The 16,233-nt window shown below is 46.8% G+C and overlaps 1 protein-coding gene across 1 annotated transcript in view; it reads left to right on the forward strand.

Moving 5' to 3' along the window:
- Nucleotides 1–16,233, forward strand: part of LOC134936129 (complement C3-like) — an 828,079-nt gene that overhangs the window by 368,784 nt on the left and 443,062 nt on the right. The window contains exon 14 of the mRNA XM_063931046.1: nucleotides 2,173–2,334. Within this exon, the coding sequence (XP_063787116.1) occupies nucleotides 2,173–2,334 (162 nt within the window). The remainder of the gene's footprint in view (nucleotides 1–2,172; nucleotides 2,335–16,233) is intronic.

Genomic DNA, 16,233 nt, shown 5'->3' on the forward strand with positions numbered 1-16,233 from the left:
TTATTATTTCATGGTAACATATATATATTTTTCTGCTTAATTGTTTATATAGTGGCAGTTATTGTTGACTGCCAAAGGGTGGACTGTCAAAGTCGAAAAATATCGTGATCCACAATGCCTTGTACTAACCCCATGCACATGCCCGCTGCGCGTGCACACGCCGAGCCGTGCGTGCGCATATTCGCACTTTGATTAACGGAGCCCCTGCGGCCGTACGCTTTGGCGCGTGGTATGCGCATTTATGGTAGGGTTTGTGAGCATGTAGCGGGCGACTCGTTCATAACATATTTATCCCACATAGTATGTTTTGTAGGTAATATTCCCCTTAACAATGTCAGCAAGTATGTTTAGTGTAAATGGTTCGTGGACAGAGGGATTCCTCTTTGCATGATATGAAGGGTCAGATAAAGGTTGAACGGTGGTGTTTAGTATCCAGCTGTAGATTATTTTATTAGTAACATGTCAGTGTTGGTTAGGAAGAGATTGTTCGCTGCTGCGTATAGTTATGTATAAAAGTAGTTTATATACATTTACTGTATTTGCAGTTTATTACACATGCGGGGGGAATCCAGAGGATACCTCCCACCTGGGCAGTTGGAGAAGGACACAGCCCACCTGTTTAAACCCACCTATGACCTTTACTATAATGTGGAGACACATTCCTGTGTCCAATGAACAATGAGATTGTAGGGACCATTGTATTGTGAATGTATGCTGTGAATATAAGGACCACCATTTCTGGGCCACTCACTCTCCGCAAGGTTTTCACATTGAAGGCTGGAGGCTGGATCCAGATGCGCTTGCGAATCATTCCCACGTGTGTAAGTTCTATGTGGCCATTTTGTTATCCGTAAGTGTTTGCCATTTATTCGCTTTCTGTTTGTTAGTATTTGCGATTGTTCGCTATTGTTCATTTTATGTCTTGTTATTCTGTTTAGATATTAATGTTAGGTCTGTAGTGTATAAGCTGTAACTGTTTTCCCCTTTTTCATACTAAAGATTCTTCTATGAAGGTGTTGGAACCTTACCAGGTCTTGTTTATTTCACCATTTATTATAAAGGGTCTCTCTTAGCGTATTAACCGCTAATACTGTATTCACATAGTTAAAGGTTTAAGCATTACATCATTGTGGTATTAATTTGCCAAGGTTTACAGTATAAGCATACCCTTACAGTGTCCATTTAAAAGGTTTAAAAGGCTACCAACTGTGTGTGCGCCTGCTGTGTGTATTCCGTACACTCAGCGCAGCGTGTGTACGTTACGTGCGTACCACGTGCGAAGTCTTTGTACAGCAAATAGCGTACAAAGTGCGTAGCACGTGCACGTGGTCTGGTGGCCATTACAGCTCCACTGTATTAGGACATAGCTTAATGTTTTAAGTATAGAATTGACTTTATCAATGTGGGCAAACAGAAGTGCGAACCCCACATAACAAGCTACACTAAGGACGACCGGTAAGCACAATTTATTTAATTATTTTTTTTAAATTCAGAATCTCTGAAAAATAAACTTTTGACTCAGGGGTGCCGTGAAAAATCTGCTGATACTGATATTTGGGCATAATTCAAAACAGGTTGGGAGCACTTGGCAAAGGCCCTCATTTAGACCTGCACATCTACAATCAGCTTCCCTGACATGCGGGGGGACGCCGAGCACAGGACTAGTCCGCCCCACATGTCAGGCCCAACCCCCCCCCCCCCTTCCTCACAAGTACTAAAGCATCACGTAGCAGCGATGCTTTTGTACTGGAAGAGTATCTCCCAGCCGGCGCAGCTCCTGTGTGCTGGCAGGGAGTTATTCGTTGCTGCTCGGGTTGTAGCGGCTGCGTGTGATGTCATGCAGCCACCGCAGCCCACCCCCCCCCAACGGTCCGGGCACGACTGCATTGCCCGAACTGCACCCCCTAAACGGCGGCCAAACATCGCCGGCCCTCCCCCTCCCGCTCAGTGACCGCAGAGCTAAGACAGCTGTCAGCTGTCTGGCATGTGTCGGCGTACTGCGGCGCCGGCACATGCGCAGTTCTGACCCGATCGCTGCTGTGTGAAAACGCACAGCAGCGATCGGGTCTGAATGACCCCCATAGTGTGTACGTAGCTTAATTCTTTGCCATGAATAATTAAATACATTTTATACTTTGTTATTCATGTGATTAATGGGATTGTGTCACACAGCTGGAGTTGACAGTGGCCAATACACAAACCACTGGAGTATATGAACCTGAGGATACTCTGAATCTGAATCTGAAAGCAGATAAAGGAGCCTCCGTTGGGCTGGTGGCTGTGGACAAAGGCGTTTATGTGCTCAACAGCAAGTATAAGATTTCACAGAGGAAGGTGAGCAGTGGAATATGTGACAGATATTGAAGTTTATTTCTAACTCATAATGGGACTTGGCAATATGCTGGGCAGGGCCAGATTAACGATGGGGTGAATGGGGCTACACTCCAGGCCTCCACATAACAATAGGCCCATCATGCTGGTAGCAGGATGATGACCAGGCTCACAGCTATCCAAACAATCGTAAGTCATAAGTATTACAATTGTTTCTGTAGTTTTCTTACTATAATTATAGACTTTTTCTATGTATTTGTAATTGGGGCACATAGTGTATAGCAGGGGTCAGGGAACTTTCTTACCTTTTACCTCAAAATATATTTAGATACGCCGACGTTACCCTCTTGATTTGAAAGGAAGGAAATCATATATTATTGTGCATATATACTGGTTATCGCTGTTTATATGGCATTGGTGAGATACTGTGTGTGTGTGTGTATATATATATAGATAGATAGATAGATAGATAGATAGATAGATAGATAGATAGATAGATAGATAGATAGATAGACATTTTATTCTTGTTTATTATTGTCGCCAATTATTTTCTGGCAATGAATGGGTTAATTAACACTTTCTCCTCAAAACACCAGAGTAAATGTAAGAAAGATGGATGACGGGGTGAGGGGGAAGGACACAACTTTTAGTAGACACATGGTCCCATCCTCACCTCAGTAATGTCAGTGGGAATTTCCCACTGTTATGTGGGCCACTGTCTGATCCTGCGGAACTCTGTTAGCGGTCAGCCACAGAACACTTTAAGTTCTGTGTGTGGGTTGGCGAGCCACGGGCGGGAGGACAGGACAGCGCAGGACGGGCAGGCATGAGGGAGCGCGGTTCACGTCAGCACGTCACAACGCGGCCAGGAACACAGCACAGGACAGCCAGGAGCGCAGCACAGGGCGGCCAGGAGGGAGCGCGGTGTGACGTCAGCCGAACATACTGTATCCTCCTCTTCCATGGAGCTAGATCTGTCCTGTCTCTCTCACAGTGGGAACAGTTATATGGGTGGTTACAGATCACACTGCACATGCATGTTGGAGACGGTCAGACCTTAGCAAATTAATATACAGATAAAGAAAACACAAGATTGCAAATAGTGACTTATACTTTTAATACTTTATTACTAATTTTATTTCTCTAACGTCCTAGTGGATGCTGGGAACTCTGAAAGGACCATGGGGAATAGCGGCTCCGCAGGAGACTGGGCACAACTAAAGAAAGCTTTAGGTCACCTGGTGTGCACTGGCTCCTCCCACCATGACCCTCCTCCAAGCCTCAGTTAGATTTTTGTGCCCGGCCGAGGCTGGATGCACAATAGGGGCTCTCCTGAGCTTCTAAAAAGAAAGTATATATATTAGGTTTTTTATTTTACAGTAAGACCTGCTGGCAACAGGCTCACTGCACCGAGGGACTAAGGGGAGAAGAAGCGAACCTACCTGTTTGCAGCTAGCTTGGGCTTCATAGGCTACTGGACACCATTAGCTCCAGAGGGATCGACCGCATGGAACTGGCCTTGGTGTTCGGTCCCGGAGCCGCGCCGCCGTCCCCCTTACAGAGCCAGAAGCAAGAAGAGGTCCGGAAAATCGGCAGCAGAAGACATCTGTCTTCACCAAGGTAGCGCACTGCAGCTGTGCGCCATTGCTCCTCATACACACTTCACACTCCGGTCACTGAGGGTGCAGGGCGCTGGGGGGGGGGCGCCCTGAGAAGCAATAAAAACACCTTGGCTGGCAAAACAATCACAATATATAGCCCCAGTGGCTATATATGTGATAAATACCCCAGCCAGAATCCATAAAAAAGTGGGAGAAAAGTCTGCGAAAAAGGGTCGGAGCTATCTCCCTCAGCACACTGGCGCCATTTTCTCTTCACAGTGCAGCTGGAAGAAAGCTCCCCAGGCTCTCCCCTGTAGTTTTCAGGCTCAAAGGGTTAAAAAGAGAGGGGGTCACTAAATTTAGGCGCAATTTGTATATACAAGCAGCTATTGGGGAAAAAATCACTCAGTTATAGTGTTAATCCCTGCATTATATAGCGCTCTGGTGTGTGCTGGCATACTCTCTCTCTCTGTCTACCCAAAGGGCTTTGTGGGGTCCTGTCCTCAGTCAGAGTATTCTCTGTGTGTGTGCGGTGTGTCGGTACGGCTGTGTCGACATGTTTGATGAGGAGGCTAATATGGTGACGGAGCAGATGCCGATAAATGTGATGTCGCCCCCTGTGGGGCCGACACCAGAGTGGATGGATAGCTGGGAGGTATTAACCGACAGTGTCAACTCCTTACATAAAAGGGTGGATGACGTAACAGCTGTGGGACAGCCGGCTTCTCAGCCCGCGCCTGCCCAGGCGTCTCAAAGGCCATCAGGGGCTCAAAAACGCCCGCTCCCTCAGATGGCAGACACAGATGTCGACACGGAGTCTGACTCCAGTGTCGACAAGGTTGAGACATATACACAATCCACTAGGAACATCCGTGACTTGATCCCGGCAATAAAAAATATGATACACATTTCTGACATTAACCCAATGGGTTTTATGTTTGGGGAGAAAAAACAGGCAGTGTTTTGTTCCCCCATCAGATGAATGAATGAAGTGTGTGAAAAGCGTGGGTTCCCCCGATAAAAGAAACTGGTAATTTCTAAAAAGTTACTGATGGCGTACCCTTTCCCGCCAGAGGATAAGTTACGCTGGGAGATATCCCCTAGGGTGGATAAGGCGCTCACACGGTTGTCAAAAAAGGTGGCACTGCCGTCTTAGGAACAGACACTTTGAAGGTACCTGTTGATAAAAAGCAGGAGGCTATCCTGAAGTCTGTATTTACACACTCAGGTACTAGACTGAGACCTGCAGATCGTGCTGCTGCAGCGTGGTCGGTGACCCTGTCAAACATACTAGTTTGCTAACATGAGAACATATTAAAGACGTCGTCTTATATATGAGGGATGCACAGAGGGATATTTTGCCGGCTGGCATCCAAAATGAATGTAATGTCCATTCTGTCAGGAGGGTATTAGAGACCTGTCACTGGACAGGTGATGCTGACTTTAAAAGGCGCATAGAGATTCTGCCTTATAAGGGTGAGGAATTATTTGGGGATGGTCTCTGAAACCTCGTATCCACAGCAACAGCTGGGAAGAAATATTTTTACCTCAGGTTTCCTCACAGACTAAGAAAGCACTGTATTATCAGGTACAGTCCTTTCAGCTTCAGAAAAGCAAGCGGGTCAAAGGCGCTTCCTGTCTGCACAGAGACAAGGGAAGAGGGAAAAAGCTGCACCAGTCAGCCAGTTCCCAGAATCAAAATTCTTCTCCCGCTTCCTCTGAGTCCACAGTATGACGCAGGGGCTCCACAGGTGTAGCCAGGTACGGTGGGGGGCCGCCTCAAAAATTTCAGCGATCAGTGGGCTCGCTCACAGGTGGATCCCTGTTTCATTCAAGTAGTATTTCAGGGGTACAAGCTGGAATTCGAGATGTCTCCCCCCCGCCGTTTCCTCAAATCTGCCTTGCCGACAACTCCCTCAGGCAGGGAGGCTGTGCTAGAGGCAATTAACAAGCTGTATTCCCAGCAGGTAATACTCAAGGTGCAACCAAAGAAGGGGGAAAATAGGGGGAGGGACTACAAGTAGTTGCTTAGTTGGGCGCACAAATGAAATTCATATTAATTTTATTTCCTTTAAAACTTAGCTTTTATTGCTTCACCTTCTAAAATGCCCCCTTTAAATGGGGATTACACAGCAAAACATAGAGGTTAAAATTGATACATACAAACATAAACGTGAAAAGAGAGAATATAAATGTGAAAAGATTTAAAAGGCGGTACTTCCACTATTACTCTGGCAAGGTGTAGGGACAGAGTTGTTTATCTAGCACATAAGTGTCTCAAATACATTGAATGGGAAAACCCTCTAATATAGTGCAATTTTAATCATGCACGGAACAGGAAATAATCTCTGTATGTATATGATGATATTAAGGATTTATAAATGCCATATGTTGACAGGTTCAAATGTGAGGACTCATTGCAATAAATCACTGCTCTAAATCCATTGTGTGTTTGTTTGTGTTTTCACATATGTAATCAAACTTTAATGTTCATTGCATCAATATAATGCACACATTCAATTGATATTCTGTATCACCAAAATCTAGTGAGATGGACAGAGATAAATATCGTTGGAGTGAGATTTCTTTTATTCAGAAAAGATTCACATATTCATCATGAATTGATATGGGTAACGAGCTAGTCAGTCTCACGGTTGCCAGTGTCTCTAATTACACTGCTGTTATCACTGAAATGCTACAGTAACCTGTATTTCCTGTGCTGTATAGCAGGAAAATATCCGTTACAATGATTTTTATCTCAGACTCCACCTGTATTTGGATATATTGTATCAGGATATGAGAGTCAGTGCTTTTACTAAACGTATCCCTGATTTGTAGCAATAATGCAATATAGCAACCTGTGTTTACTGTTTTGTAGCACAGAGTAACTATTCGTTACTAAAGATCTTTCTTCAGATTACAACCATGCTATTTGCGGTATGTCAGAATATATTAACCAGTTCCCTTCCTTTGTGTGTCACTAATTCATACATAAGGGCTGGCAATTCTACATAATCACTTATACCATTTCAGAATATTTAACATAGATGTGCAATTAAGGAGCTTAACAGAGCGATGTTATTGTGATATTGGTGTTGCATTACCAACTGATATACTGAATCTGACACAATGGCTAGACTCTGCTGACAATCTCACAGTGCTGCTGCTATAGGCAACAGCACGTGTAAATCCAGGGCTGTTTCTAGCCAATTTGGCTCCCAGTGCGAGATTTAAAAATGCGCCCCCCCATGACATAAAAAAATGTCGTCCCCTCCCCACACACACACCTAGATTTAAAAAACAACAACGTGTGCGCGCACCAGACAAGGGGCGTGGCCTCATCTAAATGGGTGTGGTCTCATTTAAATGGGCATGGCCTCGTCTGCAAAGACTACGTCAAAATCCAGTTTTTGACCCTGCTCCAACAGATCACGACCACCACAGGAAAAAAAATTCTACCATATTAATCCCCACACATTAATGCCCCCCTGCACCATATTATGCCACACACCGCAATGCCCTTAATACATTAAATCCCCACACTACGGCAGGCAAGAGTCCCCATTTCACACATTACGGCAGGTGTCCCCATTTTACACATTGAGAGAGAGAGAGAGAGAGAGAGAGAATACTTACAGAGGCGATTACCGCTCTTCGGCCCGCCTCACCAGTCGCTCCTCAGGCCGGCCTTTCCCTCTTCCTAACTTGGATCCCCCTCTGTACTCCACTTGGGGGGGGGGGGGGAGTTTCGCGGAGTGACGGGGTTGCGTTGTGACGTAACGACGCAACCGAGTCATTCCGTGAAACTCCGCCCCCCGAGCGTGTTACTCGGGGAGAAATAGGAGGGGGAAGCAGGGAGCTACAGTTAGTGCCGCGGCGGGCGCCCAGTGCGGTTGCACTGCTCGCCTGCCCCAAGAAACTGCCCTGTGTAAATCACTTGGATACAATGTTACCCAGAGAAATTGTATACACTCTATGTGCTACCTAATGACCTACACTGACACTTATTAAATTAACCTCACTATGCGAGGGTGCCAGTGGAGGACTGTGAGTATATCTTCCTACATAAATAGTTCTACACCATTGCTTAATTAAGAGTGTGGAAGGCCGCCGAAACGCCAACATGCACGTTTCGCTGTATAGCTTTAACGAGGCTAACCCGATTGTCCTCCGTGATACTCTATTTCTAGGATTAGTGTTATCCAATCACATACTGTATGAGGATCACGTGTGCCCATCCGCCAATGGCAACACGTCCTCCGCCAGGAGTACCTCAGATTTGTGGTACAGGATTGCCATTACCAAGTCCAGACACTGCCGTTTGGACTGTACATGGCACCGAGGGTGTTTACCAAGGTAATGGCCAAAATGATGATACTCCTTCGAAAAAAGGGAGTTTTAATTATCCCGTATTTGGACAATTTCCTTATAAAGGCGAGGTCCAAGGAGCAGTTGTTAGTCGGGGTAGCACTATTTTGGAAAGTGCTACAACAGCACGGTTGGATTCTAAACAGTCCAAAGTCACAGCTGGTTCCTACGACACGTCTACTGTTCCTGGGGATGGTTCTGGACACAGACCAGAAAAAAGAGTTTCTCCCGGAGGAGAAAGCCAAGGAGCTGTCATCTCTAGTCAGAGACCTCCTGAAGCCAAAACAGGTATCGGTGCATCATTGCATGCGAGTCCTGGGAAAAATGGTAGCTTCCTACGAAGCAATCCCATTCGGCAGGTTCCATGCAAGAACTTTTCAGTGGGACCTGTTGGACAAGTGGTCCGGAGCACATCTTCAGATGCATCGGCTGATAACCCTGTCTCCAAGGACCAGGGTATCTCTACTGTGGTGGCTGCAGAGTGCCCATCTTCAAGAGGGCCGCAGGTTCGGCATACAGGACTAGGTCCTGGTGACCATGGATGCCAGCCTTTGAGGCTGGGGGGCAGTCACACAGGGAAGAAACTTCCAGGGACTTTGGTCAAGTCAGGAGACTTCCCTACACATAAATATTCTGGAACTGAGGGCCATTTACAATGCCCTGAGTCAGGCAAGGCCTCTGCTTCAAAACCAGCCGGTACTGATCCAATCAGACAACATCTTGGCAGTCGCCCATGTAAACTGACAGGGCGGCACAAGAAGCAGGATGGCGATGGCAGAAGCCAAGGGGATTCTCCTATGGGCGAAAAATCACGTGTTAGCACTGTCAGCAGTGTTCATTCCGGGAGTGGATAACTGGGAAGCAGACTTCCTCAGCAGGCACGACCTCCACCCGGGAGAGTGGGGACTTCATCCAGAAGTCTTCCAACTGATGGTAAACCGTTGGGAAAGACCACAGGTGGACATGATGGCGTCCCGCTTAAAAGAGAAATATTGCGCCAGGTCAAGAGACCCTCAGGCAATAGCTGTGGACGCTCTACCGTGGGTGTACCAGTCGGTTTATGTGTTCCCCCCTCTGCCTCTCATACCAAAGGTACTGAGAATAATAAGAAGGCGAGGAGTAAGAACGATACTCGTGGTTCCGGATTGGCCAAGAAGAGCTTGGTACCCAGAACTTCAAGAAATGATATCAGAGGACCCATAGCCTCTGCCGCTCAGACAGGACCTGCTGCAGCAGGGGTCCTGTCTGTTCCAAGACTTACCGCGGCTGCGTTTTGACGGCATGGCGGTTGAACGCCGGATCCTAAAGGAAAAGGGCATTCCGGAGGAAGTAATTCCTACGCTGGTTAAAGCCAGGAAAGATGTAACTGCAAAACATTATCACCGCATATGGCGGAAATATGTTGCTTGGTGTGAGGCCAGAAAGGCCCCAACAGAGGAATTTCAACTAGGTCGATTTCTGCATTTCCTACAAGCAGGACTGACTATGGGCCTAAAATTAGGCTCCATTAAGATACAGATCTCGGCTCTGTCGATTTTCTTCCAGAAAGAACTAGCTTCACTACCTGAAGTTCAGACATTTGTAAAAGGAGTGCTGCATATTCAGCCCCCGTTTGTGCCTCCAGTGGCACCTTGGGATCTCAACGTGGTGTTGAGTTTCTTAAAATCACATTGGTTTGAGCCACTAAAAACCGTGGATCTACAATATCTCACGTGAAAAGTGGTCATGTTATTGGCCTTGGCTTCGGCCAGGCATGTATCGAAATAGGCGGCTTTGTCATATAAAAGCCCTTATCTGATTTTCCATATGGATAGGGCAGAATTGAGGACTCGTCCCCAGTTTCTCCCTAAGGTGGTATCAGCTTTTCACTTGAACCAACCTATTGTAGTGCCTGCGGCTACTAGGGACTTGGAGGATTCCAAGTTACTGGACGTAGTCAGGGCCTTGAAAATTTATGTTTCCAGGACGGCTGGAATCAGGAAAACTGACTCGCTGTTTATCCTGTATGCACCCAACAAACTGGGTGCTCCTGCTTCTAAGCAGACTATTGCTCGCTGGATTTGTAGCACAATTCAGCTGGCGCATTCTGCGGCTGGACTGCCGCATCCTAAATCAGTAAAAGCCCACTCCATGAGGAAATTGGGCTCATCTTGGGCGGCTGCCCGAGGGGTCTCGGCTTTACAACTTTGCCGAGCTGCTACTTGGTCAGGGGCAAACACGTTTGCTAAATTCTACAAATTGATACCCTGGCTGAGGAGGACCTGGAGTTCTCTCATTCGGTGCTGCAGAGTCATCCGCACTCTCCCGCCCGTTTGGGAGCTTTGGTATAATCCCCATGGTCCTTTCGGAGTTCCCAGCATCCACTAGGACGTTAGAGAAAATAAGAATTTACTTACCGATTATTCTATTTCTCGTAGTCCGTAGTGGATGCTGGGCGCCCATCTCAAGTGCGGATTGTCTGCAATACTTGTACATAGTTATTGTTAACTAAAGGGTTATTGTTGAGCCATCTGTTGAGAGGCTCAGTTGTATTTCATACTGTTAAACTGGGTATAGTATCACGAGTTATACGGTGTGATTGGTGTGGCTGGTATGAGTCTTAACCGGGATTCAAAATCCTTCCTTATTATGTCAGCTCGTCCGGGCACAGTATCCTAACTGAGGCTTGGAGGAGGGTCATGGTGGGAGGAGCCAGTGCACACCAGGTGACCTAAAGCTTTCTTTAGTTGTGCCCAGTCTCCTGCGGAGCTGCTATTCCCCATGGTCCTTTCAGAGTTCCCAGCATGCACTACGGACTATGAGAAATAGATTTACCGGTGAGTAAAATCTTGTTTTCTCTAACGTCTTAAGTGGATGCTGGGGACTCCGTAAGGACCATGGGGAATAGACGGGCTCCGCAGGAGATAGGGCACTCTAGAAAAGAATTAGGTCTACTGGTGTGCACTGGCTCCTCCCTCTATGCCCCTCCTCCAGACCTCAGTTAAGAATCTGTGCCCAAACGAGAAGGGTGCACCTTAGTGAGCTCTACAGAGCTTGCTGAGAGAAAAGTATTTTGATTAGGTTTTTTATTTTCAGAGAGCTTCTGCTGGCAACAGACTCTCTGCTACGTGGGACTGAGGGGAGAGGAGCAAACCTTACCAACTGCGGGATAGGTTGCGCTCCTTAGGCTACTGGACACCATTAGCTTCAGAGGGATCGAACACAGGTACTAACCATTGGCGGTCCGATCCCAGAGCCGCGCCGTTGTCCCCCTCGCAGAGCCAGAAGCAAGAAGCACGGCGTGGAGTGAAATCGGCGGCAGAAGACTTCTGTCTTCATATAAGGTAGCGCACAGCACTGCAGCTGTGCGCCATTGCTCTCACAGCACAGCACAGCACACACTCCGGTCACTGTAGGGTGCAGGGCGCAGGGAGGGGGGGGGGGGGGCACCCTGGGCAGCAATAAGGTACCTTTTGGCAAAAGTAAGCAGACATACAGGTAGGCACTGTATGTCTGCATGAGCCCCCGCTATTATTCACACAAAATCGCGGGACAGAAAGCCGCCATGAAGGGGGCGGGGCTTCTTCCTCAGCACTCACCAGCGCCATTTTCTCTTCACAGCTCCGCTGGAAGGAAGCTCCCCAGACTCTCCCCTGCAGAATCACGATTGAGGGGTGAAAAAAAGAGGGGGGGGCACATAAATTTAGGTGCAAATCATATAATACAGCAGCTACTGGGTAAACACTGAGTTACTGTGTTTTTTCCTGGGTCATATAGCGCTGGGGTGTGTGCTGGCAAACTCTCTCTCTGTCTCTCCAAAGGGCCTTGTGGGGGAGCTGTCTTCAAAAAGAGCTTCCCCTGTGTGTATGGTGTGTCGGTACGCGTGTGTCGACATGTCTGATGTAGAAAGCTCCCGTAAGGAGGAGATGGAGATAATATGTGTGTGTAAGAAGGTGTCGCCGTCGACAACGCCGACACTTGTGTGGATATGTGTAAATTAGTGCTGAGATAAAGTTATTGCACAAAGAAGGTTAGGAAACAGACAGGATATCTACCCAGGTCTGTCCCTATGTCGCAGAGTCCGTCAGAGTCTCTCAATGTTCACTATCCAAGATAATAGACACTGATATCGACACAGAGTTTGACTCCAGTGTCGACTATGATAATGCAAAATTACAGCCAGTTTGGCAGTACAGTATTCAATATATGTTTATTGTAATAAAATGTGCATATCACTGATGACTCATCTGTCCCTGTCATGAGGGTACACAGGTGTAAGGGAAAGGAAGCTGAGGTAACTTGCATACCCTCCAACATTTTACACACAAAAACCGGTACAAATTAGAAAAGGGGGCGTGGTCACGGGTAAAGTGGGTGTAACCACGCCCCTTTTCCTATACTTTCAATGGAAGTTTGGAGAGCCAAAAATAGGTACAGACCATAAAAAAAAGGTACTGTACCTATTAAAAAGGTACAGTTGGAAGGTATGAACTTGCCCTCCTCTCATGAGGAAAAAGAGCGGGAATCTCCAGACAACAGACTGCAGCTTCCCACAAAGATTTCTCAGACAGTATCCTTTACCCACTAGGGCCAGGATAATATGGAAATCTTCCCCTAGGGTGTCACAAAAGGCAGCCCTGATGCTACAGCTATTCTCAGGGATCCTGCAGATAGCGTGCACATTATGGTACACTACTCAGACCGGCGATTGGGTCGGCATGGGTTTATAGCGCTGTGGCAGAGTGGACAGGTACCTTATCAGCAGAGATAGAGACCCTAGTATGTATAGAGATATATATATATATATGTAGGGATATATATATATATATATACATATATATATATTTATATTAATGATGCTGTCTTGGGAGATGTGTGTGTATATATATACAGGTTGAGTATCCCATATCCAAATATTCCGAAATACGGAATATTCCGAAATACAGACTTTTTTGAGTGAGACTGAGATAGTGAAACCTTTGTTTTTTGATGGCTCAATGTACACAAACTTTGTTTAATACTCAAAGTTATTAAAAATATTGTATTAAATGACCTTCAGGCTGTGTGTATAAGGTGTATATGAAACATAAAAGAATTGTGTGAATGTAGACACACTTTGTTTAATGCACAAAGTTATAAAAAAGTACCTTCAGGCTGTGTGTATAAGGTGTATATGTAACATAAATGCATTCTGTGCATAGACTTGGGTCCTATCACCATGATATCTCATTACGGTATGCAATTATTCCAAAATACGGAAAAATCCGATATCCAAAATTCCTCTGGTCCCCAGCATTTTGGATAAGACATGCCCATAGAGACATGAGTATACTGGGTCCTAGTGACAAAGCTATGTCGATTTCTGCTTGACGTGTCCTGTACAATGGACAGACGATGCAGCCTTAAGAGGCATATGGAAAGCTGAGGATTGGGTGGAGATGGTTTATCGGATCGGGTCTCCATGGCTATATCTGGTAATTCTGATATTTGGCCTTATATCCCTGCACGGCCTAGGAAAGCACGACATTATCAAATGTAGCTTTTCGAATAAAGAAACAAGAAAGTCCGAGATGCGTCCTTTCTTGCCAGAGGCGGGGTCAGAGAAAAGTCCTCCCCGGCCTCTACATAATCCACCGTATGTCGCTAGGGCTTCACAGGCGGAGCTAGGCCCGGTGGGGGCACGTTTTCGGAAGTGCAGCCGCAAGTGGGTTCACTACCTGTTAGATATTGTGTCTCAGGGATACAAGAAAAAAAGCCCCCTCACCGACGGCCCTGACGGCTTCCCCTCACAAGAGGGAAACAGTGTGAACTGCATTTCACAAATTGTATATTCAATAGGTGGTGGTCAAGGTTCCCCTCATTCAACAAGGAGGGGATTATTTTTATTTGACCATGTTGTGGTCCCAAAACCAAAAGGTTTGGTCAGACCCATATTGAATTAAAATCCCTGAACATATACCTGAAAAGGGGCAAGTTCTAGATGGCATCGCTTAGAGCTGTCATTGTAAGCCTGAAAGGGGGTTCGGGACATAAGGATGAATACCTTCAGGTCCCCAGTTACCCACCTCATCAGGCGTACCTCAGTATTGCGGTACGGGATTGTCATTACCAGTTTAGACCAGGGTAATGGCGGAAGTGAGGGTGATCCTGTGGAAGCAAGGTGTCACTATTGTCACATATTTAGAAGATCTCTACATAGAAGCGAGATCAAAAGAGCAGTTGCTGAACAGCGTATCACTTTCTCGGGAAGTGTAACGGTAACACGACTGAATTCTATATATTCCAAAGTCGCAGTTGGTTCCGACAGCTCATCTGCCCATCCTAGGCATGATCCTAGACACAGGCCAGAAAGGGATGTATCTCCCAATAGAGAGAGCTCAGGAGCTCGTGACACTGGTCAGAAATCTATATACACAAAGAAGGTGTTAGTGCATCACTGCACTCGAGTCCTGGGAAAGATGGTGGCATCATAAGAGGCCATTCCCGTCGGCAGATTCCATGCGAGGACCTTTCAGTGGGACTTACTGGACAAGTGGTCCGGATCACAGCTTCAGAAGCATCGGTTAATCACCCTATCCCCCAGGGCCAGGGTGTCTCTCGTGGTGGCTGCAGAGTTCTCAGCTTCGCCAGGGCCGCTGATTCGGCATTCAGGACTGGGTCCTGGTGACCACGGATGCAAGCCTCCGAGGGTGGGGGGGCAGTCACACAGGGAAGAAATTTCCTGTGGTCAAGTCAGGAGACTTGCCTTGATATTAACATCCTGGACCTAAGGGCCATATACAACGCCCTACGTCAAGCGGAGACCCTGCTTCGCGACCAACCGGTTCTGATTCACTCAGACAACATCACCACAGTGGCTTATGTAAACCGCCAAGGCGGCACAAGGAGCAGGGTGGCGAGGATGGAAGCCACCAGATTTCTTCGCTGGGCGGAGAATCACGTAAGCGCACTGTCAGCAGTGTTCATTCTGGGAGTGGACAACTGGGAAGCAGACTTCCTCAGCAGGCACGACCTCCACCCGGGAGAGTGGGGACTTCATCAAGAAGTTTTCACGCTGATTGCAAGTCGGTGGGAACTGCCACAGGTGGACATGATGGCATCTCGCCTCAACAATAAGCTACGGCGGTATGGCGCCAGGTCAAGAGACCCTCAGGCAATAACTGTGGATACACAAATGACACCGTGGGTGTTACAGTCGGTGTATGTATTTTCCCCTCGTCATCTCATACCCAAGGTACTGAGAATCATAAGGAAGAGAGGGGTGAGAACAATACTCATTGTTCCGGATTGGCCAAGAAGAACTTGGTATCCAGATCTGCAAGAGATGCTCACAGAAGACCCATGGCCTCGGCCTCTAAGACAGGCTTGGTTACAACAGGGGCCCTGTATGTTCCAAGAAGATGGAGCAAATATGTATGTGAGGTGGGTGTCTCCGTCGACGACGCCGACACCTGTTTGGATATGTGCTAAGGTGAATTTATTGCACCTGAGTTTGGAGAACGGACAGGAAATCTACCCATGTCTGTCCTTATGTCGCAGAGATCGTTAGAGTCTCTCAAGGTTCACTATCCAAAATAAGGGACGCTGAAATAGACACGGCGTTTGACTCCAGTGTCGACTACTATAATGTACAGTGTTCAATGTGACGGTTGAACATTATCACCGTATACGGCAAAAAAAAAAAAAAAAATGTTGCTCGGTGTGATGCCAGGAATGTTCCTACTGAGGAATTCCAGCTGGGCCATTTTCTTTCACTTCCTACAATCAGGAGTGTCTTTGGGCCTAAGAATAGGATCCATTAAGGTCCAGATATCAGGCTTAGTCATTTCTTTAAAAAAGAACTGACTTCTTTTCCTGCAGTTCAGACCTTTGTAAGGGAGTGCTGCATATACAGCCCCCGTTGTGCCTCCAGTGGCACCTTGGGATCTGAACGTGGTGTTGATTTTCTTGAAAT

The sequence above is a fragment of the Pseudophryne corroboree genome, chromosome 6 (assembly GCF_028390025.1).
Source record: "Pseudophryne corroboree isolate aPseCor3 chromosome 6, aPseCor3.hap2, whole genome shotgun sequence".
NCBI lineage: Eukaryota > Metazoa > Chordata > Amphibia > Anura > Myobatrachidae > Pseudophryne > Pseudophryne corroboree.